The sequence below is a fragment of the Prinia subflava genome, chromosome 11 (genome assembly GCF_021018805.1).
Source record: "Prinia subflava isolate CZ2003 ecotype Zambia chromosome 11, Cam_Psub_1.2, whole genome shotgun sequence".
In the NCBI taxonomy this organism is placed as follows: domain Eukaryota; kingdom Metazoa; phylum Chordata; class Aves; order Passeriformes; family Cisticolidae; genus Prinia; species Prinia subflava.
The window spans coordinates 15,929,173-15,952,097 of NC_086257.1; the positions used below are offsets into that span (position 1 = coordinate 15,929,173).

At 52.5% G+C, this 22,925-nt stretch overlaps 2 protein-coding genes across 3 annotated transcripts; both read right to left on the bottom strand.

Moving 5' to 3' along the window:
• Positions 1-2,420: 2,420 nt before the first annotated feature.
• LOC134556273 (uncharacterized) lies at positions 2,421-5,251 on the bottom strand. Its single transcript, XM_063408656.1, has one exon. It carries the CDS (start codon positions 3,937-3,939, stop codon positions 3,061-3,063), a length of 879 nt encoding a protein of 292 aa, XP_063264726.1. The 5' UTR covers positions 3,940-5,251; the 3' UTR covers positions 2,421-3,060.
• Positions 5,252-12,448: 7,197 nt separating this feature from the next.
• On the bottom strand, positions 12,449-18,526 carry PDCD1 (programmed cell death 1). 2 transcript variants are annotated; one of them, XM_063407982.1, is made up of 5 exons: positions 18,269-18,429; positions 15,984-16,316; positions 15,547-15,699; positions 14,121-14,155; positions 12,449-13,319 (listed from the first exon to the last, which is right to left on the bottom strand). In XM_063407982.1, the coding sequence occupies exons 1-5, from the start codon at positions 18,375-18,377 to the stop codon at positions 13,101-13,103; spliced, it is 849 nt and encodes a 282-aa protein (XP_063264052.1). In that variant the 5' UTR covers positions 18,378-18,429; the 3' UTR covers positions 12,449-13,100. The 2 variants fall into 2 exon arrangements, with proteins under 2 accessions (XP_063264052.1, XP_063264050.1); XM_063407980.1 differs by having other exon boundaries at positions 12,450-13,319; positions 15,547-15,696; positions 18,269-18,526.
• Positions 18,527-22,925: the final 4,399 nt, after the last annotated feature.

Here is a 22,925-nt window from a genome sequence, read left to right on the forward strand (position 1 = left end):
CTGGCTGCGAGTGCCAGTTGAGAGTTGGCTGTAGCAGAGCCCAATCTCAAACAGACCGAGGGGACAGACAGGACCTGCACAGAACCCACAGAGAGAGCATCCTTCTTCCCTCATCCCCTGGGGTGGGCTGGCTGTTCCCATGACAGCTGGGGGCCAGGCCAGGAATGTTTGCTCTGAACCCCAAAAATGCCAAGAGCCACATAAAGCAGAATTTTGAAGGCAGTATGCTATGAAACTAGTATTGGGCACAACAGCATGTTGGAAAGGGGTATCCTGGAAAGGACCCCAAAAATGAGGCCATGGCTGAGAAGCCCATGTATGCACAGGTGGCTCTGAGGACTGGGGAGGAGATGAAGGGGCTGCACGAGGGAGGGGACGTGCTTGCACAGGATGGGGACACAGGCAGGCAAGAAGGCAGCAGCAAGGAGGGGACCAGGGAAAAAGGAGCATATTCACACAAGGCCATGGATGGGGGAGCACGGTGGGTGTGTAAAAGACTGCGGGGGAGCAAGAAGTGGATCTGCCCTTGTAAAAGAGCAGAGAGACTCAAGCAGGAAAATAAGGACCCCTGCAGGGACGTAGTCTCCACCAGAGTTGGCATCTCAGGCAGAGGCGAGGGAGTTCCCGCTCAGCAGCTGGGTGGCTGGGGAGGCTGCACACAGCCCAGACACGGTAACTGGGGCTGGGAAAACCTCAGCATGGAGAGAAGAGGGCTGTGGGCAATGGCAGCAGGAAACTTGGCCCTGTCTTTGCTTCATGACAGAACGCCGGCAGGCTGCTCCCAGCGCAGGGGGGGAGGAAGCTGCTCCAGGCTGCAGGATCAGCCCCATCAGAGCACAGCCCGGCAGAGCCGCGGCAGAGGCGCTCATCACAGCACAGGATGGGCTTTGGGGGGCCAGGCTACAGGGGAGCAGCTGGGACAGAAACAGGAGGGAGGGCATCCCCCGTGTGAGGAGCGCTGCACCGTCCCAGCGCTGGCGGGTCACTGGTGCCTCTGCTTCCCAGCGCATGCCGGAGACCTGCAGCTCCATCTGGTGGCTCCGGGGCTGCTGAGGCTGCAGAGAGAAGGGAAGAGCTGCTGAAGGGAAGAGCTGGTGGGATAAAAGCAGGGCAGAGCACTTGAGAAACCAGATCCACGCGGCGTCTGAACCACAAAGCGTTTTTCTTGTTATATTCATTTTTAAACCAATAGCCTGCAGGTTGCATATCTGAGAATACAGACGAATCTTACAGCAGCAGAAAAAGCAGCCTAAAAGGCCCTTCAGGATACAGCAAGGAGGAAGGACAGCACCTGGGAAGCTGCACAGCCAGTGATTGATACCGTGCGAGCCACACTGAGTTTGGTTATTTTTTTCCCTTCGGCCCATCATTCTTCCACTAATTCAGTCACAAAATCTTTGATATCATACCCATCTTCAGCATCAAAGCATTTGCAAAGCCAGGAGAGGATGGATACAACTCCTTCAGTGGTTCTGCAGGTTTGCTCCTTGTTTGACTAATTTGACAGACAGGCCTAAAACCAGTTTCAGTACCCAAAGTAATTTGGGGGTTGTTTAATTCAGCTCTTGCTACTCAGGTAAGCAGCAGATCCCCTGGTGTCTGTGTTTCAGGTCCTCCACCAGGCAGGCAATGCATGAATCCCAGAGAAAACATCAGGGAAGAGGGACCCATGAATGTGTTATAAACCCCCACTTAACCCCAGCAATCAGCATCCCAGCACAGCAGGTGCCTGGGGCCACTGGAGCAGAGTAAGCCAGGAAGCTGATGGAGTTAATCGAAGTCATTCACCAGCCAGGATCACTGGCCAGCCTCTCTGTGAGAGGTATCAAACGAAAACAAAAACTGTGATGAGAATGGTGCAAGCACACCAAAGGGTGCTGTCTCCTAAATTGCTTGTAAACCCATCCAGGCTCAGCAGTGAGCTGGTGACTGCTGCTCATCACCGGCACCTCACTTCCCCAGGGAATGGCTGCATCTCCTGGATTCTCCTGTGGCCCCTGGTGGATTTCCATGGCATCTCCAGTGCATCCCCCAGTGCACTCCCAGGTGACAGCCCTCATACTCCTCTCTCTCACAGGGCACACCGTGCCCCCCCACCACCACTTGCTCACCTCAGGATCCCAGAGAAGACAGATTTTGGTAACCACGGTTGTGTTTGAGGCTTGTGATGTACAGGCTACAAGCTATTTCAAAAGTTTATTCAGGTTGCTGTGGTTTAAGCCCAGACAGCAACTAAGTACAGCACAGCCTCTCAGTTGATCCACCCTGCCCCAGCGGGATGGGGAAGAGAACTGGAAAAGGGTAAAGTCTGTGAGCTGAGATATGAAAAGTTCAATAATTCACATAAGGTAAGTATTAATAGTAATAACAGTCATGAACAGAGATAAAGAGAGAGAGACATAATAAAGACAAGAGTTGCACATTGCAGTTGTTCACCACCCTCTGACCGATGTCCAGCCCATTCCCTGGAGCAATCAGTCCTCCTGGACAACTCCTCCAGTTTCTCCACTGAGGAGGATGACCTATGGTATGGGAGGACCCTTGGGCCAGTTCTGGTCAGCTGTCCTGGCCATGCTCCCCCCAGCTCCTTGTACACCTGTTCCACTGGCAGAGCACGGGAAACAGAAAAGTCCTTGACTTAGAGTAAGCACTATTGCAACAACTAAAACATCAGTGTGTTATCCAGCTTCCCTCTGAAATGCCCACACACACCCAGAAAAGGTTTTTCAGAAATTAAAAAGCACAAATGCATCCTTGAGCTGAGGAGAAGGGGGGTGTTTTATTCTTGCAAGTAATAAACCTCATCCTGTGTATGGGGTAGCTGGGAGATTCATCCTCATACAGAGTATGTCTCATAAGAATCCATCAGACACATCAGTCTTCCAGAGGCTGCAGGACAAGGTGCCTGGCTGAGGCATCCCAATGTGTTCCCATGCCACCAGGGGCTGGGGAGCTTGCTGAGCCAAGAGCAAGGGCTAACCTTGGGAGCCCAATTTTCCAGGCAGTCCATCAGTTTCCCTAGCCACTGCCCCAGTTCCTCTATGCGATCCCCAGGTCCCTCTACATCACGGTGAAATAAAGCACAAGGAAGACGATCAGTGCCGAAACACAGAGCAAAGAGAGGCCGATGCAGCAGCACCATTTCCAGGAGAAGTTGCAATTGGAGGGTGAGGGGTGCTGGGTCGAGGCTGCATGGGGCCTTAAGCCCTGATGTCTCAGGGTCTGAGAGGTCCTGGACACATTTGCATTCCGGGCAACCCGTGCTGGGGCTGGCTGCAACTTAGTGCAGTGGGTCCTGGCCTTGCCCACACCAATCAGGGGCTTACAGTCATCTGATCCCAGCGATGACCACGACTCAGTGCGATGGGTCCGGGCCTCCCTCATATCTGTGAAGGACCTCCAGGCATCCGGTGCCCAGGCCAGCTGTGACTCGGTGCCGTGCATCCTGGCCTTGTCCCCATCTGTCAAGGACCTCCAGACATCCGATGTCCAGGCCAGCTGTGACTCAGTGCTGTGCATCCTGGCCTTCTCCCCATCTGTCAAGGGCTTCCAGGCATCCAGTGCCAGGGCCCTCTGTGGCCTGTTGCAAATGCCAAGCTGGCAGGCCTCACAGTGGGCACAGTCGTGTGGCCCCGTCACCGGTGTATCGACCACCACTTCCAAGAGGTCAGAGGGCTGGACAGGCTTCTTGTAGAAATACTGGAGGATCTTTATCACCAGGTTGTGCAGAATTGCCTCCGTAGTCTCCAGGCTGAAATCAGGATCCTCCAGCCGGGGGTTGGGGCAGCGCCTGCATTTCTGGCGAAAGATTCGCATCTGTACCGTGCCCCAGCCTTGGCAGTGGCACATGTGGAACAGGATGTGCACTTTGGCAGAAGACCACTCATGAAAGCACTGGGAGCACTGAAACCTATCAGGGCAAAGAGGAGACCAGCTCATCCCAGGCACCCCACGCTGAGCCAGAGGCTTTCAGCACAGTCAGTAGGGACGAGGGTTAACACAGACTATGGACTAACTTCACTCATGCCAGCCTTACACCAAACTGTCCTCCCCCTAACAGCATGATGCCAGTCTGGGAAATTCAACACTGATGTGAGCTGAGGGCTGGCCCCAGCATTAAAGATTTCAGAAGCCAGTTTGTCTGCTGGGATCCTGGCCCCATTGCCAAAAGCAGGGGCCCTTGGTGTGGCAAGCATCAGGTCTCTATTTGGGATTCCAGCCCCTCACCCGTGTCGGCTCATCACAGCTCAGCAGAAAGCCAGCATCAAGCCCAAGACTGGGTAAGACAATAAAAAGAAGCAAAATAGAAGGAAGGTGTGGGTGGAGGGCACAGGGCAGGTGAAGAGATATCTTGAGGGGCCAAAAGGTGTGCAGCCCACAGCTCTTCATCTTGAACAATCTGCATGGGGGCTGGCAACCAGGGTCTCCAATTGCTGCCACTCAGGCAAGGTGTCTGAACAAAGCCCAGGGTGGAAATGTTTGGGATGGGGCCTCTCATCAATAATGGAGAGCCTCTCTCTGCCCAAGGCCCTGCAGCCTGGTGCAGGTGCAGGGGCTGCTGAGGCATCCCCCATGTCCCAGCACACAGTGGTTCACCCAGAAGATTTGGTTCTAGTGGGGTATAACTCCCCCTACTTGCTGAAGGAGCTCTTTTTATCTTGACAACAACATGGAGAAATTCTGGCCAAATAACAGCTGCCCTTTGGCCCTGGAGCTGCTGAACTATTCTCCCCTCCAATTATCGTGTTTTCCAGTTTGGCAATAACCCACAGAGATTTGAACTAAAATGAAGAAACCTTTCACAGCCTCATCCACCTCCAAACTCCCCCTTTTGCTCAAAAACCTGTTTCCTGCAAGCAAATTTTGGAAAACAAAAAGGTCTGCATGGGAACCCATCAACCCCGATCCCACTCCAACAGGGATTTCAGCAGCCCCCTACCTCCCAAGAGCACGGCGCTGCATAAACTCCTTCCAGCCAGGCCTGCAGGCCTGCACCTGCAGGTCATCATCCTCCAAAAGTGTCCACGGATCTGTTACATGCATTTCTCCAATCTTCTCTGCAAAAATGTCCTGCCATGTGCCCATAGTTCCACTTGAAGCTGGGAAAGAGGTAGTGACGAAGCCTGCAAGTCAGGCTTGCAGCTTCTGAATGCTGATACACATGTGCAACTGCCCTTTCCTATACTCTTCCTCCTTGTACAATGTCTTTGTGCTTGGAGAGGGGAACCTTTGCTCCTGCATGAGCAGCACCGCCCCATTCCAATCTCTGGGTCAACAGTCTCTCTTGACACTGCACCAGGTTTTAGCCAGGTGAAATGTCCCCTAAAGCAAGGACAAGATGGGTTTCTGCAATATATATACATGAACCTCTGACCTTGGAATGTCACAATGCTGCTTTGTCCATAGGCAGAAAGACTGGAAACAAAACCCCATGCCCATCACATTCATGGCAGTGGAGAGAACTTAGATTTGCCCAGCTTAGGAATAATGAAAGTGAAACCCATCAAAAATGCAAGACTCAGCAGCAGATAAAGCTCCAGATAACCTTATTTCTCTCAAAAGCAGTCACCAACCATGGGCTATTTTTACCAACTTTCAGCCAATTTGAGCAGAAAAAGGCCTAACATGAAACTGCAGGGTGGAAAGTTGGGGAGGACAGCATGGTACATAAAACCAAAAGAGATGAGATGTGCTCTGAGCTGAGAGCACCCAGGCAAGGTATAAAGAGTAGGGCTGGGGCTGCCTGCAGCCCTCTGCCTCCCAGCTCACCCCTCTCGGGGGGCACAAGTCCCCCAGGAAATCCCATGGAGAGCAATGCAGGACAGAGAGCAGGTTAGATAAGATGCCAAATTATGACAGGTCTTGAGTTTGAGAAAGATCTTGATAAGGCAGGTTTAGCTCCAGGCAGTCCCTGTAGATAAATCCCAGGAACCACAGCTTGGCACGGTGGCTCTGATCTTTGCTGCTAGAAGGGAAAAACCAGCAAGTACGAAGAGCCCTAAAACACCTTCATAATGTGTGCTGCCCTTCCTGTGAGAGTGAAGGCAGGTGACGAGATTCCAGGGCAGAGCAAACCTTCACCTTCCACATTTTCCTTCTTTGAGGTTCCTTCCACTCTCAATTACACCTTGATACCATCATCTGAAGCAGCACTGGAAGGAAAGAAAGTGCTTGGGAGCACAGAAGCCAAGACAAGGTCTTTAGGAGGCTTATAAGACTTAGAAAGCCCTAACCTACAGATAGGCCCCTTTGCCAAAACTCTTGTCATGGGTTCATTGGATCCTGCTTGGGCTGGAGCAGTAAATTACAAGCAGGACAGTGAAGGAAGGATGATCCCACCAGTGTTTTCAATGTTCACACATGGGAGCTGGGGGACATCCTTGGCACAGATGCATGAGGAGGAGGAGATGAAGCAGCAGATCTTCCCTGTCTCCTTTCATTCCTTTCCCTGGGCCCCCCATATCTATAGGTTCATTATTGAAGATTCCTTCATGTACCCTGCTGTTGCCATGAATTTTCCTAGTTTGCTGAGCATTCATATTAAAGGAGAAATGTGCAGTTTCTCACACTAGTGAATTGTAAACACAAGACCGTGTTTTGTAAATATTAGCAATGTTATGAATTCTTTCTCCAAGAGAAGGGGAGGTTAAATGACAGCCTCCTAGGCCAATGTGATAGAGAGGTAGCGATACCCTTCTCCTATCCATGGTCACCTTGCCACAGGTATATAATAGCAAATAAACTGAAGGGCAGTCTTCTGCCCTGCTGCTCTGTTGCACCCAGATCTGTGTCCCCAGTCTGTTTTCTGGTTAGGCCTCCACAGTGATACCCTGCCACAGAGGGGTCTTCAGGGCTGCAAATCTCATGGAGCAGAAGGTGGAAGCTATGTAGGGAAAGGGTTGGCCTCACAGCTGGTACCATGGCCCAACATGGCATGGGGACCCAGCCAGCAGCAGGGTGACCAGGATGGAGCCCCCACCCTGCAGCATCTGCCTGTCTCTTTGACCCCTTCTCTGTTATTGTCTGAGATTTACACTGGGGGGGTTGAATGCAGGAAACACCTAAAGGTTTTGACACCTTCCCTTTACATCTAGGGCATGCCTGTGTTAAACAGCTCCAGCTATTTTGAGGAGGAGGAGCCCCCAGGGACATAGCCCTGTGTCCTGACACTCTCATATTCACCCAAACAAACCAATCACTTCATCTGGGGGATCTGTGGTTTCAGCCCAGCTCTTCCTCCTCGAGGCTGCTGACACAGGGCAGAGGGATGCTCCCCACAGGACAGGCATCACTCCCCAAACCTCCCACCCCAGGGCCAAAACACTGCCCCTCTGGCACACTGCTCAGTGGGGATACAGTGGCACACCTGGTGCTGAAATGGGTCCCTGCCTTCAAAACCCAGCTGTGATGGAAACCAGTGCCCTGTTATGTCATGGCAACACAACTCAAATCGCGACCCACAATGTGCTGAGCCCTCACAGTCATCTCTGAGACAGCCAAGTGCTGGTCCCTCTATTAAAGCTTTTGACTTGCTTTTACTAGAGGGACTTTCCTAGAACAACCCACAGAGACGAAATGCTTTGACATCCTGTTCCATTTCACACACACCTCCTGGCTCTGCCCAAGCACCTTGCTGCGTATCAGTACCTGCCTGGAAACAAAAACTGTTCCTACAGGATCTCCCCACAGCCTGGCCTCAGCAGAGAGTGGGGACAAGCTCTGTCCTGCACACAGCATGACCTCCTTGGGCTGGCAGCCCTTGCCAGGGTCAGACCCTGCCAATCCTCTTCATTCCAGCACATTGGTCATGGCTTCTCTGTGGGATGGGTGAAGGAAGCACACAAGGTGGAGCCTGGGTGGTAATTTCCCTGCTGTTTTTGCACAGCACAAAATTATTTTTGACTTGAGCTCCCACCCCTGGGTGAGCCGCCTCTGTGTGCGCAGGAAGGTTTCCTGAAGTTCTTTCTCCTCCTCTTCATCTCTCACTATGTGTCAGCCTCCACATTCCTCCCTCTTCCAGCCAAGGGAGAAAGTGCCCACATTGCCCATAAGGACCCTCCTTGGCCCACATGAGCCCCGTTCCTGCTGGGACATCCATCCCTTCCTTTGACACGGGTCATCCCATACCCCGGTGGCTCCACCTTGCCAGCAGTCCCTGGAAGGGGCAGAAAGGGACATTCAGCCCCGAACTCCATGCAGGACTGCAGAGAGGAACGTCTCCTCAGCAGTGGGGATGCTGTGCCCATGGGCACATCAAGGTTTGCAGGACAGATGAACTGGCGTCTAAGCAACAGGGCAGGATTCTAAACACTTCTCCCTGCTTACTTCATACTGAGGCTTTTTCCCACTCTAAAGACTTCCCTCATTTTCTCCTGTGCTGAACACACCCAATTATTTTCCATCAGTCATTTTTTTCAGGAAATTTTTGCTCTTTTCTCCAGGTCATCAGGGTGAATTCAATTTTTAATCCTCCACCCAAACAGCCCCTATACCTTTCTTCAACAACATCTTGCTTTCATGTGAGCCAGGCTTCCCCAGAAAATCTCTGCTGGATGTGTCTGCTGCATGAGCTATTGATAACTGCTCATGGGATAGAGCTTCTCGAGAATCCATCCACCCACAGTGGCAGAATTTCCCATTTCCTCATTTGCTTATGAGAATGCAATGTAAGGCAGCACACAGATAGCATCACTCCCACTTTCCCTGTGGCGCCCAGTCTGTCACCCTAATGAAGAGAAAATGAGGATGGTTTGACACAAGTTCCGGCTAAATCTGTGTTCTAAGCCCCAGCACTGCCCTGTCGGTGCTTGCCACTTGGTGGTAATTTGTTCCAGCAGTTTTCTGGGTACTGAGGCAGGTTGACTCATCTAGAATTTCCCAGATCCTCTCTTTTCCACTTGCATGAAGCAGATGGTGAATTGGGCATTGGTATCCTCCTGGGACATGGCTCCGTGACAGCTCTCTGTGCCTCAGTCCCCCTCCAACCTTGATGCAGCTGACAGTGCATGGTTCTCACTCCATTGTGGTGAAATCCACCAGCTCTAGGAACAAGCAATGGCTACAGGTTCCCTTCCAGGCTGGCCTGTCTGCACAGCAGAGCCCTTGGAGCAGAAGGGTACACCTATCTAAGGGTGGATTTGAGGAAAGGGAGATCCGTTCCTCTGGAAATGGGGATATGCCCAAGCTGGACTGTAGAGAGGGCACATTGCTCCATCATCCTAGATTTCTGAGATGGAGAGGGATGTTGAGCAATGGAGAGAGATTTAAGGGGGCAAATGGATGTGAAGATGTGGGCAGGCATCACCCCATATGGGTTTAGGTTCCTTGTTTACCTGGTGAGCCTCATGATGGTCCCTCCAGGCATAAGGAGCGAGCTCAACCCCCTCCAACAAGGCTCTGCTCCAGTGCCATGGGCAGTGGGTTTGGTCTTGGGACAGAGAAGCAGGCAGGCACAAGGGCCCTGCCTGGCCCTCCAAGCCCCATGCACCAGGATCTGGACTGCCAGCTCCCTCACTGAGCATCACATCCCACCAACGGGAAGAAGAGAGAGGAGAAGAAACTCTGGAGACAACTCAAAGCAAAACTAGAGAAAGCAGAATGAGGGCGGTAGGAGGAAACACAGATACTCCCTAAGGCTACAACAGCTCAGTGACAGGTAGGGTGAGACTCTCAGTGGGACAGGATGGAGATGTCATGGACCCAGACCCCTCAGGACACATCAGAGCTGTGCAGCCTGGCCATGGTTAGGGGTCCAGGCAGCCTGTGCAGCAGCCCACACCCTACCCTACCCCCCCACCACCAACCACAGCACCCACCAGTTCCCTCCAGCCTTTCTCTTCCAGGAACAACAGACACTTTCCCAGACAGTCAAGGCCATGGCAATGCTCCCGCACCACAGTTCCTGACAGACCAGTCCCACCCATAAGCCATCTCATGAACCCAGGGGACAAATAACCCACATGCCTGATGCATCACCTCCAGTCTAACTTCTCCTAACCAAAAACCTCCGACACATCCCAGTGACAGTGCTCACTTGGAACTGACCCTACTGCCCTGCAGCCTGACCACCCCTTCTCCCCTCAGCATCTGCAATGCCCTGGTGGTCAGGAATGGTGCCTTGCTGCTCCATGGCATAGTTCTCCTCAAAGACACGGCTGCAAAGTGCAGGAAAGGATTTCTTTCCATCTTCATCTGCCTGCCCAGTTTTCCCAAGACATCGTTTATGAGTTCAGGTTTCTTGAAGAGATGCTTGATCACATGTTGTTCCCAACCACCTTTAATCAAGGCTGGGGTGTATAAGGAGCCAGGCTGGCTCTCAGGCATCATGTAGGAGGCTTTTGCTTGCTTGAGTATAGCCCAGGCATGCTGCCACACATCCAGCTTTCTGCAGATGCTAACAGGGATCAGCCCCAGCTCTCTGAGATCTCCCAGAGGGCTCTGGCCAGTCCCCATCATCAAGACCCTAACGTGGGACCAGGCTGAGGCTCTCCAGAGGGCTCAGCTGGTGTGTGGTCTCAGGGGGCTGACGAAGCATTTTGGCACTGAGGGGGTGTCAGCCACTCCTCGGGGAGCGCTGGGTGCCTGCGGTTGGAAGCGGTTGCTTTAACTGCCAGACCCCTCTGTACAGGAAACACCGCAGCTCCAGCACCCACAGCCTCCCCCTGGCTGGTCCTGGGTCCCAGCACAGCAGAAGCTGAACCACAGGGAAGGGGAGCCTGAGGGGATGTGTGTCTGTGGGGGCTGGTGTTTGGTACAGTAGCTGCACAAATCTGGGGGTGTGCACACAAATTTGTCTGGTGAGTTGTTTGCACGTCTGTGTGTTCATGAGCATTTGTGTGTGCTTGCACATGTGTGCACAAAGAGCTCCTGCACACTAACACACTGGACTCCCCATTCCCAAGAGGGATGCTGGGGTGGGGGGCCTGACACCCAGCTCAGGGCACTGCTGGTTTGGGGATGCTCAGCCAGCACAGCCAGTGCCATGCCATGTGCAGGGGAGCATAGCTCATCTCTGTTAGTGCTGCGCATCCTGAGCTCCAAGCAGGGAGGGGAGATGGTGTCTGGCAGCCTGAAGAATCCCACCACTCACCCCACACATCCTGAGGCCCCATCCTTCCTCCCTGCAAGGATTGCAGCCAGGCTGATGGGGATTGGAGGGGCACAGGCACTGCTGCAGTCTGGATGCTCTCCCATCCCAAATGGCAGTAGGAGAAGCTTTTTCTACACCTCCAACCCCACCGGATGGCTTGGGAGCCTCTGGTCAGCTGCAGACCACCAACCAACCAGAGAGGAAAGGACTCAGCCCCAGCTGCACCTGGAGGAGTCATAGCTGCAGCCAAGGGGTGCAGGAAGTGCTGAAGATCTGGCACCTCTGCTGCCTGAGAGGTAGGATGGAAAATATGAAGCAGGGGTCCACCCTCTCAATGATGTCAGTGCCGTGTCTGACGGGAAAGCAAAACACAAAACTGCTGACTGAGCTCCCACTTTCCCACTGCAGCTGCCTCCTGCCTCAGTCTTCTGGGCCCTGCTGGTCACAGCAGGTCTCTGACAGAGCTGCTGGGGCAAGGAGCAGAGCTGATGCTGACAAAAAGCCCTGACAGGCTGAACCATGAACTGGTGTGAGTGAGTGGCTTGGGAGTTACAGCACTGCCCGTGGAGGCTACTGGGAGCCTTCAGCAGCACTGGGGGCCAAAGGGGGCACCACATCCACTGTCCTACCCTGAAGACAGTTGTAAGCTATCCCAAATGGATATTTATCCCATGTAGTCCCCTCTGGAAGTTTCTCATGGACTTTCCAGTCCCCACAGAGTATAAAATATGGTGCCTGGCTTGCCTCACCCCTTCCCCCAGCAACCAGCTTGGCTCCCACAAGACTGTGTTGGTTTTACTGGGGGCAAGGGAGAAAGAAACCTGTTGACAGTCTGCCAAAGTGTGAGATGCAAGTGACTCTTCTCAGTTTTCACTGAGTTTCACACTCTCCTGGCAAGTCTCTGCTACCTCCAAAGCCACTCCTTACTGGGGTTTCTCCTCTGTCAAGCAGCTGTCACTTCTTTCTGTTCTGGTTTCTGGCAGGTAGCACATCTCTTTCAAGAGAGAAAGTGGAAGTTTGAAGCCAAAAAAGCTGCACTGAGCACCACACTGTGAGCTTTGCCCTGGCTGATGGCAGCCAGACCCCTGGCACAGCAGGGATGCTCATGCCCATGGACTGGGTGAGTGCCCCTAGACAAGCCTGATTAAGAGGGAGTGTTTGTTTGCAGCCATCCCTGGGTGACCAGCTCAGACAGGGGCAAGGAGAAAACAAGCATCAACCTCTCTAAATTCTAAAGAGTAGCTTTGTGGAAGTGCAGCTTGCATATCTCACGGAGAGGCCCGGGAACCACAAGAGATGCTGCCACCTCCCAGCTCTGCCCCGCACTGCAAGAGCCGTTATTTGCCTGCCCACGCACTTGCCATCACGAGTCAACAAATCCTCGGATGCAAAACGCTTTATTCACCCCCATGGCCACATCTGACTCCTGCTCGGGGAGGGAGGGACACAGGGGTAGATTATTCCCCCTCATGCAGAGGAGGAAAATGCCTCCTGGAGACAGGCAGAAGACCAGCTGCCTGATTCCCAGGGATTTCTGAATAGGGGTACATAGGGCAGCCTCTGCTCCAAGCAAGGAGAAGCTTGCAAGAAGCCTTGGGCTCCTGTGAGCAGCATCTCACAGGATTCACCCCTGTTCTGACTTCCAGCATTTTCTTCAAGAGTCATGCTATGATAGTTGGTTCAGACTGCAGGGAAGCAGCATGGCTACTCCAGAGAGCACTGGGTAGAAAACTGAGGCATAATGTAAATCACCTTTGGGACAGACATGTTGGCATCACTGCTCTGCCCCAGCCCATCCTCCCTGCCCTGAGTGAAGAGGCAGCACCTGGAGCACAGCAGGGACCTTCCTCATCCTGTGGTAGCCACCCCATGGCCACAATAACAGAACTGTTCAATACCGACTCCAGCAGCAGCGTCTCTCTTGCTTTAGTCCTGATACACTGGATTTTTCCCAGAGTGAGGGACTGGGCAGCCTGTTCCTGTCCACACTCTGGTGAGGAGGGCCCTGGCCTCAGCAGGGCTGTGAGGGCAGCTGTCGAGTCCTCTCATCCAGGAGTTTCTTGCCGCGCTCTGGCGTGACAGGTTTCTCCTCAGGGAAGATGATGGTGGCGTATTCAGTCTGCTCAACCGGCCAAGACTTGGGGGGCACTGGGCTGTGCTGGTCCCTCTGAAACTCCAGCACACCATAGTCTACAGTGGATACGGACACCATGGGGGGCTTCTCTTCCTTCTGCAAGGGAACCCCATCGTGGTGGTTCAACATCCAAGGTCCCACCATCCCCAGCACAAGCCCCTTCTACAGCAAGTGCCAAAATAAGCTCCGAAGCATGGTGGGAGGGTGAGGGTGACACACAGCAGAAAGATGCACAGACCTGGGGTAGAACATGCACAGAGGAGCCACATCATGAGCCTTGGGGTCTCAGTTCTCTGCCTCTGCAGGCGGGCTGGACTCTGCCTGTCTGGCCATGGAAAGCAGGGCTGTGCTAGGAGCCCTTTTCCCACCTCTCCATTTGGCTCCAAGGTGCAGGAGAAGAGCCTAGGGCTGAGTTTGCTCAGGCCAGAGAGGAGAGGGCAAGGGCCAACCTACTCAGTGCCTTTTGTCACCTAATGAATGGGGTTGGAGAGAAGACAGAGACTGATCCCTTCTAGAGGTGCCTGGCTAAAGAGACAGGAAAATAGGCACCAGCTGCAGCAAAATAAATTTTAGCTTGATATATTGGAGGGAAACATCCTCCAGTTTTCTACAGCAACACAATCCACTGTCAAAGATAAGCCTGCTTTGAAGCAGAATTGGACTAGAGAGTCCCATCCTATCTTGGGTAGTTTTATTTTGATTTTGTGATGGGGCTGTGCTTCTGCAGGTGCAGAAAAGCAGTTATAGCTGTGCAGAAAAGATCAAGCAGCAGCAGAGAAGACAGAATAAGTGAGATGCTTGTGAAGAGCTGACAAAGGAAGGCCCAGCACCTTCCTGACCCCAGCAATGCCACGGTGCTCTCCTGCAGCACAGCAGGGTGACGGGCAGAAAACTCACCGCTGGCATGTTTTCACTCAGTGGTTTCTGCACATCTGCAAAGTAACACACTTGGTTAGAGGATGTTTGTGTGCCACGTAAGCTGGCCTGTTGGAGTCTAGAACATCCCTCTGGCCACCCTGGAGGGTTTGGAGACCGGACAGGGGGGTCTGGGATCTGTACAGGGGGGTCAGTTAGACCCACACAGGTCCCAGGAGGACACTGCCTCTGATCCCTGTCCATGGGAGTGAACACTCACATGCAGGAAGAATCACAAATCCTAAGAATTTGAAATAAGTAGTGGATGGTTTATTATAGAATATAAATATAGAAATTAGGATTCTTAGCATATGGGGCTGAGGAGACAAGATGGAGGAATTGGGGAGTGGCCCCTGTCTTCCTTGTTCTTGTTCTCGTCCCCCATCTTGTGCTGAGTTGGGTTTTAGAGATTGGTTTAGAGTAGAACTGACATGTTAGTATAGGTAATAGGTATTGGTAAAATTTTGTAAATAAAGAATACGTCTCGGACAGTGGTTGGGTCAGGGGTACTGTACATAAGGTACGGGGCTCTCTGGTCCGCCCAGTCTGCCGCATGTCCTGCTCTGCTGGGGATGCCTTGCAGAGCTGAGAAAGAACTAAGATAAGGTACCCTGCCAGGGAAGTGCCTGGCAGAGTTGAAAAAGGACTGAGATAATGAAGAATAAACAACCTTGGAAATGTGCACCGGCAGACTCAACGTGTCGTCTCTACCTCTGGTGTGTAACACTTAGGGCAAAGAGAAGACTGAAAACCTTATTACCCCTGGGAACAGCAACCCAGGGGAAACTCCCAGAGAACAGCAACCCTGGGGGAACCCTTATTACCTTGGGGAACAGCAACCCCAAGGAGAATCTCAGGGAAACAATAACCTTGAGACTGGCCCAGCCCTGCCCGTGTCCTAAAGAGCAATGGACACCACAATCTTTTCACCACACATCCTCCTTGTCCACAGGGTCTAACACCCTGAGCATTACAAGGACAAGTGAGACTCACCAAACCAGCTCACAGTCTAGGGTTTAATTTGGATTAGTAGAGTGCAGCAGAATTATCTGTGAGAGTCTCTGGGTGCCTGTGGCATGTTCAGGCAATGCCCTGTGCTGCAGCAGGGTGAGGTGCTCCAAAGGTACCTGGGCAAGGTGCATGGGAGGGATTCAAGTGCACCATTAAGGCACCACACTAATGAGTGGTGTAGAGCAAGTGCACATGATCTGGGGGCTCTACAAAGGGCAAGCAGGACTCAAAGCACCCCTCTCCCCCGGCATGGATCTCCATCTGTCCCACAGGGGTGTGCCACAGCACATTGAACCAGCACATTGAACCAGTCCAGGCATCCCAGACAGCTGCAGACATCTATGTGGCTGACCCCAGGTCCCAGACTGGGTTTGCATGGCCTCCAGGGGAGTCATACCTCCTCTCCTGTAGGTTAAGGTGAGGTAGCCGAAGATCAGCAGCACAACCACTCCAGCCAGCAGGAGGATGCCCAGGAGCATGGCCTTGACGTGCTCTGAGGAGTTGCCTTCCTCCATCTTCGGCTCATCAGTGGCATTCACCTGGGGGGCTGCTGCAATAGCCATTCAAAAAAGAGGGAACAAAACAGCGGGTCAGGAGTGTAACATGGCCTCTACAGTACTTGTAAAAGGCAGCAGGGGAACGTGGGGACTGTCCTTAGAAAGGGCTCAGTGCCAGATAGGCTGTCATAGTCCCATTACTCCTCCAGGGTGCAAAGGAGAGGGGACAGGGCAGGGCTGTGCTCTCCTGACCCATGTCAGGTCCTCTGCCAGCAGGTTACTGCCTGCCTTAAGGCCTGGAGCTACAAGGGGCTTGGGACCCATCCCCTGGGCTGACCTGTGACTATCAGCTGGGACCGGGTGCTCTCCATCACTTTATCGGGCTCAAAGAAGGTGATCAATCCACAGTAGTAGAAGCCTGAGTCATTCTGGTGGAGGTTGAGGATCTCAATCTCAAAGACAGGAGTGCGGTTGATGAGCCGGTACTTGTCTGTCTCTGTCACGGGATTGTATCGGCTGATCTCAGCAGTTTTTTGGGCTTGGCTGTGGTTAGTCTCCTTGTACCAGTTGAGGCTGTACTCTGACCCAGAGTCTTTCTCCATGCAGATATTGCAGAAGAAGGTGGCTTTGTCACCTTCAGGGTGAGTTAACACTGCTGGGAAGATGGTCACTGTTTGGGAGAGAGGAAACAAGGAGCAGGCATGGTTACAGCAGGCACAGGTCTCAGAAACAGCCACACCCCAGTGTGGGAGCCAGGGATGCAAGCCCGGTCCACATCATCACTGTGGGACATGGGCAGGTACATCAGCCTATGCATCTCCCACTCCAAATGTGTGCCTGCTGGCTGCAGAGGGACTCTCAGAGGTAGTAACTGTACTGTGAAATGGTTTCAGCAGACCAAATTGTGCTCTGGGCTACCTAAAATTAGCACTGAACACCTGTACTGGGGAAAACAGACTTTGGGGGTTGTATTATTTTTAAATATATGCTGTATTTTAATGTCTGAGTCATCCTCTCTCCAGCTGAGGCTGACTCTGAAAATGAGCAGAGGGACAGAGCCCCAGACTGGGGCAGTGTCCTGTGGTGCAGCCCATCACCTGGATGCTCTGGCTCTCCCCTCTATTCCATGCTGGGAGCTCAGAGCAGGCAGGGGCTGCCCATAGCAGAGTATTTGTCATCTCCAGCCTGAGACCACCTGACAGGGCAGAACAGCCTGGAGCTCATAGTGCCATGCCTTTCCAGGGACCTGTTGCCTCCTTATGTGTGTGTGGGCAGCCAGGCCCTGGGGCTCCAGCTGGGCTTGCCAGGCTGTTCCCAGCACAGAACCCAGTCAGCCACAGCCACAGGCTCCTCTGCTTTAGCGCCAGCCCTGCTGCTTCACCTCATTTCCCTGCCCATTATTCCAGAGGGTTCATCCATCCTGCATGATGGGAATACTGCAAACTCGGGCCAGGCACACAGTGTCCTGCTTCAGCCAGTCCTACAGCAAAACATGGCAGCTGCTGCATTAATTTCTGTTCAGAGCAATGAAAAATGGGAAGAAGCACTTTTCACATGGGTCACTCGACCAAGCTATTCAACCCACCATGGCTTTGAAAAGTCCCTGTCAAAGGAAATTTGACTTCCCTTTTCAGAAATCACCACCAACAGCAGCCCCAGGGCTTGCAGGCTGAGTCAGAAAGTCCCTCCCATGCCTCCAACTCTGGCCTGAGTCCATAAAACCCTAATGTCAGCATCACCAACCAGACAAGGAACTGGAAATTCTGTGAATAAATACAAGATCAGATGAAAAACTGGGCTGAGAAATGGGGGATGAGACCAAATAGGAGGAGGGAGGCAGAGAAGTGTCCCAGTTCCCACAGGCAGCACTGTGGCAGTGTCTACACCAAGAAACAGAATTTTTGTTTGTTTTGGATTTCTTGTGTTTAACAGGAAATATTTGGCAGGCTCAGGGTTATATTTCCTACTAGTGCCGCTGCCACCAATGAATGAAGCGTTCGGAGGGCTTCTGAACGTAGAGTTGGGTTTCAATGTTTTCCTGTATCTTCCTAGCTCCAGAGGTAACATCTGCTCCAAGGGACACCCAGCCCTCTGCCCACCCTCAAGGCAAAAAATACATGAATCCACCAAAGGAACAGTGGGCTGGGAAGAAGGGGAGACACAGCTTCACCAGAGCTCTCACTCATCCTGCCCAGACTCACACCTTCCCTTCAACCTCTCCTTCTCCCGAAAAGTTCACCCAGAGTAAGGACCCTGCATCCCTCAGGATCAAGTTCAAACCAGGAGTTGCAGCCCAAGGCGCAGACTGAAGCCTTGAAAGCTAGAAAGAAAAACCCACTGCCAACATCCATAAACTCAACACCAAACTCCAACCACCGTCACTGTGTCACAACACAGCTCTGGTGTCAGCATTGTGAGCTGGGAACCTGTTGTCGTCTCCATTCTTTAATCCCATTTCTGCCCCAAGAATCCCCAACTCCTTTGCTTCAGCTGCACACACCCAAAAGCTTTGGATATTCTGCCTTCTCGATGCCAGACCTAATTTTTAACTACAAAGCTCTCAGCCCTTAGACATTAAATGACATGGCCATGCCCGTGAGCACGCCACACTCCTGTACCTACCCCGGCCGCAGCAGGTCAGCATGGGCCCACAGCAGAGCAGGATAGCACAGAGGTCAGCCAGGGCCATCTCCATACTGCCCCATGTCCTCTTCGAGGCACCTGGAGCCATGGTGAGCCGCTCTGTCCCCTGCCCAGGCGGGAGGTGCTGTGCTGTGTGTGCTGTGCGCTCCCTGCTCTCTCTGTGCTTCCTTCCCCACAGCGGCAGCTTGTTCTCTGTCGTACACAAGGGCTGGGTGGAAAGGAAACGTGCCCATCTCTGCCCCAGAGGGAAACCCGGGCTGCCTCCCGCCCCCAGCTTCCTCCCCACGAAGGCAAGGATCTGCTGAGCCAGACCTGGCCCCTTCCCTCCCTGTGCGCTCCTGTCATGTTCCCACACAGGCACCCAGCTGCCGAAAAGTGGGGACAGGCACCTCTGAGCCTGCACATATTTTGGAGAAAGCTACCAGGGATGGAGGAGGCAGGGACCACAAGGGACATGTCCTCAGCTCTGAGCCTGGCCCATAATTAAAAGCTGTCTTGGGTTCCCAGGCATCCACAGGTGCTCCCACTGGGTGCCCAAGGCAGTGGGGTTGTGGGGCATGGAGCGCTGGGTAGATGGGGTCTGAGCAGCCATGGGGCACCTATTGGTTGGCTGTTCACATCAGGATGGGATGGGAGATGAGGAAGAAGGGGAGGATAAATTTTGTCTCCTTAGGTGTGTTTCTTCTCAGATTTGAAGAAAGCAAGAGCAGGTGCCCAGGGCCAGGGTGCTGTTATTGGGGTGACATTTGCAAAAGACTTGTGTAATTTTTTGCCATCCCTGGTCCCCACTCACCACACTGACTAATAGTGGCATAGGAAATAACCAGCGGTGAAAGCACGCTCCTCCGCTTCTCTAGAACACAGCCCCGGTGCCCCGCAATTTTGGAAAGTGTCAGGGGAAAATTAATAACTGGGGAGAAGAATGTGATACTAATGATGACTTCATTATTTTTCTAAGCATTCAGAAACAAGCTGTGGAGCTGGGGCTTGCTCAACTCTCACTTTCAAAAGTGTCCCTGGCAGGCGAGTAGGCTGGGGCAGCCACCCCTAATTTCATAGAATCATGAAATCACAGAACAATTGAGATTGGAAAAGACCTCTAAGACCATCAAGTTCAGCCATTAACCCAATACAACCAGGATGGCCAAATTGGGACAGCCAAGGAGGGGGTACTGGGCTGGGGCAGACAGGGCTCACCCTGGGAAGGTGTTTCAGTCCAGCCTGTCTCGGTCCACTTTTCCAGAGTCCTCCTGGCATTGCAGCATCACTTCTTTCTCATGAGCTGCTGGCACTGCTTCAGCTGCAGAGCAAGGCTGGGTGCCATGCCCACCTTGTCACCCCTCTATGCCACCTGGCCAGAAGCCATGCTGCCTGGATGGGTGGCAAAGGGAGTGATCTCCACCATGTGCAAGGGTGCATTGCAAGGGTGGGTTTTGACTTGGACATCACCTCTTCCTTCCTAATTTCCTGGATTCACACTAAAAAAAACCCTGACTAAACTAAACTAAACTAAACTAAACTGAACTGAACTGAACTAAACAAAACTAAACTAAACTAAATTAAACTCCAGGAAACAAGGAAGCTGACAGCAAGGAGGCTTTTCCACCTTGAGGCTTTATGTCACCAAATGGTGACATCAGGCACTTGGGCCAGGTATGGGGAGGCTTGTTTGGCACCTGCCACATGTTTTGGTTTATAAAGGTGGAAGATGTGATGGGCACCATCACCAAGATCACAACTCAGTGAGCCAGGGATAAGCAGGAAAAACTGGCTCATCCTCCCCGCCCCATGTGGCGACAGCAGAGGGCTGATTAGTATCATAGCACAAATTGCTCAAACTTTCCAATGCACACTTGAAATAGGTATAAACTGGTACCCAGGGCGGGGAGGCTGCCGTGTCCACGAGAAACCAGCAACGGCAAGATGCTCTTTTCTCTGAAAAAATAAAACAAACCACAGTGATGAAAAGAATAAAAGAAAAGATCAAGCTGCTAGGAAGCTGCTGTGGAGGAAAGTGAGGTAAGCAGCAGTGCCAGCCTCAAGTAAGCATTGCAGAGGAGCCCAGCCCCCAGAAGCCCTGGGGCTTCAGGCAGGCTTTGAACCCTGCCTGCACCCTGCCAGACCAGCACAGCTCACCCTGGCTCCTCTACCAGGTTCTCCAGCACAAAGGAAAACATTCTGGCTCTAACTAGGATGCAGCCCCCTGCTTGTGCTAGTAAGTCCCCTCCAGCCCAGTGGGGTGGATGGTGTATCTTGGGGTTTGCTGACATGGTCATACAAAGGTCCTTTGGTTCTTAAAAAAACAGAAATTCTTTCTGTGAGCTGAAGCATGGCAAATTGCATAGAACAGTCCTTTTCTATTCGGCTACCAAAAGATGAAAACAAAGTCTAAAAAGGAAGGATAAGCAGAAATAAGTGAGAAGACAGTTTGTTCTTTAAAACTAAGAAACAGCAACTTCAGCAAGTACATGCCACACCAGTTCCTCAGAGCACAAATATAATGGTTTTTCTCCAACCAGAAGCTGGTGAGTTCCATCAACACAGCTGTGAGCCAGAGGAAGGTCCAGTCTTCTGAGCAATCACTGTTGGGGCACACAGCTATCACCTGAACCTCACCTCAAACAGTTGAGGGTCAGCCCCAAAATGGTTTTAAAGCATCTGGGGTATTTAAGGAGCACTGAAAAATTGGAAGAAGAAAAAGACAGCTGTGATCAAACATCTCTGATGGAGCTGACTGAAGCCCAGAGCTGCATGATCCTGAAATCCAGGGAAAGCACAGCTTCCCAAATGAAAGAGGAAACACAAACTGCCACAAAAAGATGCTGAGGAACAGAAGCCCGCATGTTCCAAAGATTCTTCCCCCAACAGTTTAACCGAATTCACATCTTGTGGGTCTGACCCAGGCAGGACCCGAGTGGCTAGGGTGTGAAGAGGAAACGGTTAATAGTGTTTCCAAATAAACACACAGAGCCTTGAGATCTTTCAGATATTTCTCAGAAATTATGAAGGTCTCCGCAAATGATTTGCATGAGCAGCAACATCTGACCCTGCGGGGACAGGCAGCGTCCTGTGGGGGTGAGTAAGCAGTGAGTAAGTAGAGAGATGGAGCAGAGACCCAAAACTGTTCCTTTAACAAGCAGAAACCTGCGGGGCCTGGGCAGAGCAATGGTAACTGTGATGGGAAGGTGCCACATGGGTATGGCAAGGGAGCAATGTCACCTCCAGCATGGCAGTGAGCGTTGCTGCTGCTGGGCAGAGCTGACACCCAGCCCAGGTGTACTAAGGACTGTGACAGTCCATCTCTAGCAAGAGGTGCTGGTAAAGTCTGTGGAAATTAGGAGCTGCTGCTACTCAGGGTCTCAGCAATCCATCTGTGCTCAGAGCAGGTTGTGGCAGGATCTGGTGCCAGTTGGGATTTGCCTGTGCATCCCAAGCAAAACTCTGGCAGTGGTACCCCTTTCCTCCTGGTGCAACCTCACACCTCCTGTACCCAAGAGGCACCTTCAGGCACACCCAGCCCTGTCACAGTCCACGGCCTCTCCAGCCTCTCATCCGTGGCAGCAGCGTCACTCCACAGCAGCACTGCCTGTGCCTTCACACTGTTTCCATTCGGAGCTGGGCGAGGCACACAGGGACCTTTCTCAGCCGTGTCATCCGCTGCATGTGGGAAGCACAATCGATCGCAAAGATCGCTGCTTCGAGATAAACTGCAGAGGAAATAGAATGTCAGCTTCTCAGCAGGGGCTGCGGCACATGCCGCCGTCCCTGGGGCACACCGCAGCTGTGGGCAGGGAAAAGGGTGCAAGGGGTGGGATTTTGGGGAGCAAGAAATTCAGGCCTTTATGGAGGATTTAAGCAGTTGTTGGAGGAAAGGAGCAAGGCTGGGATCTCATCCCTGACGTCTGGGATGTGTGGGACAGAGGCAGGAAGGGAGCCCTCCGAGCCCTGAGCAAGGCTGAGTGCAGGGGCTGTGGCTGCCGGCTGGTTTGGGGCAGGAGGGAAGCACCCAGTGAGGCCAGGCTGTCCTACCCCACTCTCTCCCCATCATACCTCCAGCCACCCCAGGCAGCAACCTCTTCAAACCCTTTAGTTACAGAATGACAGAATCAATCAGGTTGGGGAAGACCTCTGAGATCCTCACATCCAACCTATGACTGAACATCACCGTGACAACTACAGCATGGCACTAAGTGCCACCTCCAGTCTTTAAACACCTCCAGGGACAGTGACTCCACCACCTCCCTAGGCAGTCCATGCCAATATTAATCACCCTTTTTATGATTAAGAAATTCTCCCTAATGTGCAACCTAAAGCTCCCCTGAACTGCTGCGCCCTCTCACCCTGTTGCTGGTTGTCTGGGAAGGGGCTGACCCCCACCTGGCTGCACCCTCCTTTCAGAGAGTTGTGGAGAGGGATAAGTTCCCCCCTGAGCCTCCTTTTCTCCAAACTAAACACCCCCAGTTCCCCAGCTGCTCCTCACAGGATTTGTGCTCCAGACCCTTCCCCAGCTCCACCGCCCTTCTCTGGACTCGCTCCAGCACCTCAGCGTCTTCTAGAAGCCACTGTAAAATTTTACAACTATTACAGTTATTAAAACACCCCGCAATTATTACCGCAATTACTTAGCTCTTATTTA

Excerpts from the sequence above, each read along its gene's own strand:
- LOC134556273 (XM_063408656.1), bottom strand. The coding sequence starts at position 3,939 with ATGAGCTGGTCTCCTCTTTGCCCTGATAGGTTTCAGTGCTCCCAGTGC.
- PDCD1 (XM_063407982.1), bottom strand. The coding sequence starts at position 18,377 with ATGGCTCCAGGTGCCTCGAAGAGGACATGGGGCAGTATGGAGATGGCC. Across the intron at positions 14,156-15,546 it reads CTTAACCTACAGGAGAGGAG|ATGTGCAGAAACCACTGAGT; the intron begins GTATGACTCCCC and ends GTTACTTTGCAG. Across the intron at positions 13,320-14,120 it reads TGAGTGAAAACATGCCAGCG|AAGGAAGAGAAGCCCCCCAT; the intron begins GTGAGTTTTCTG and ends GTTCCCTTGCAG.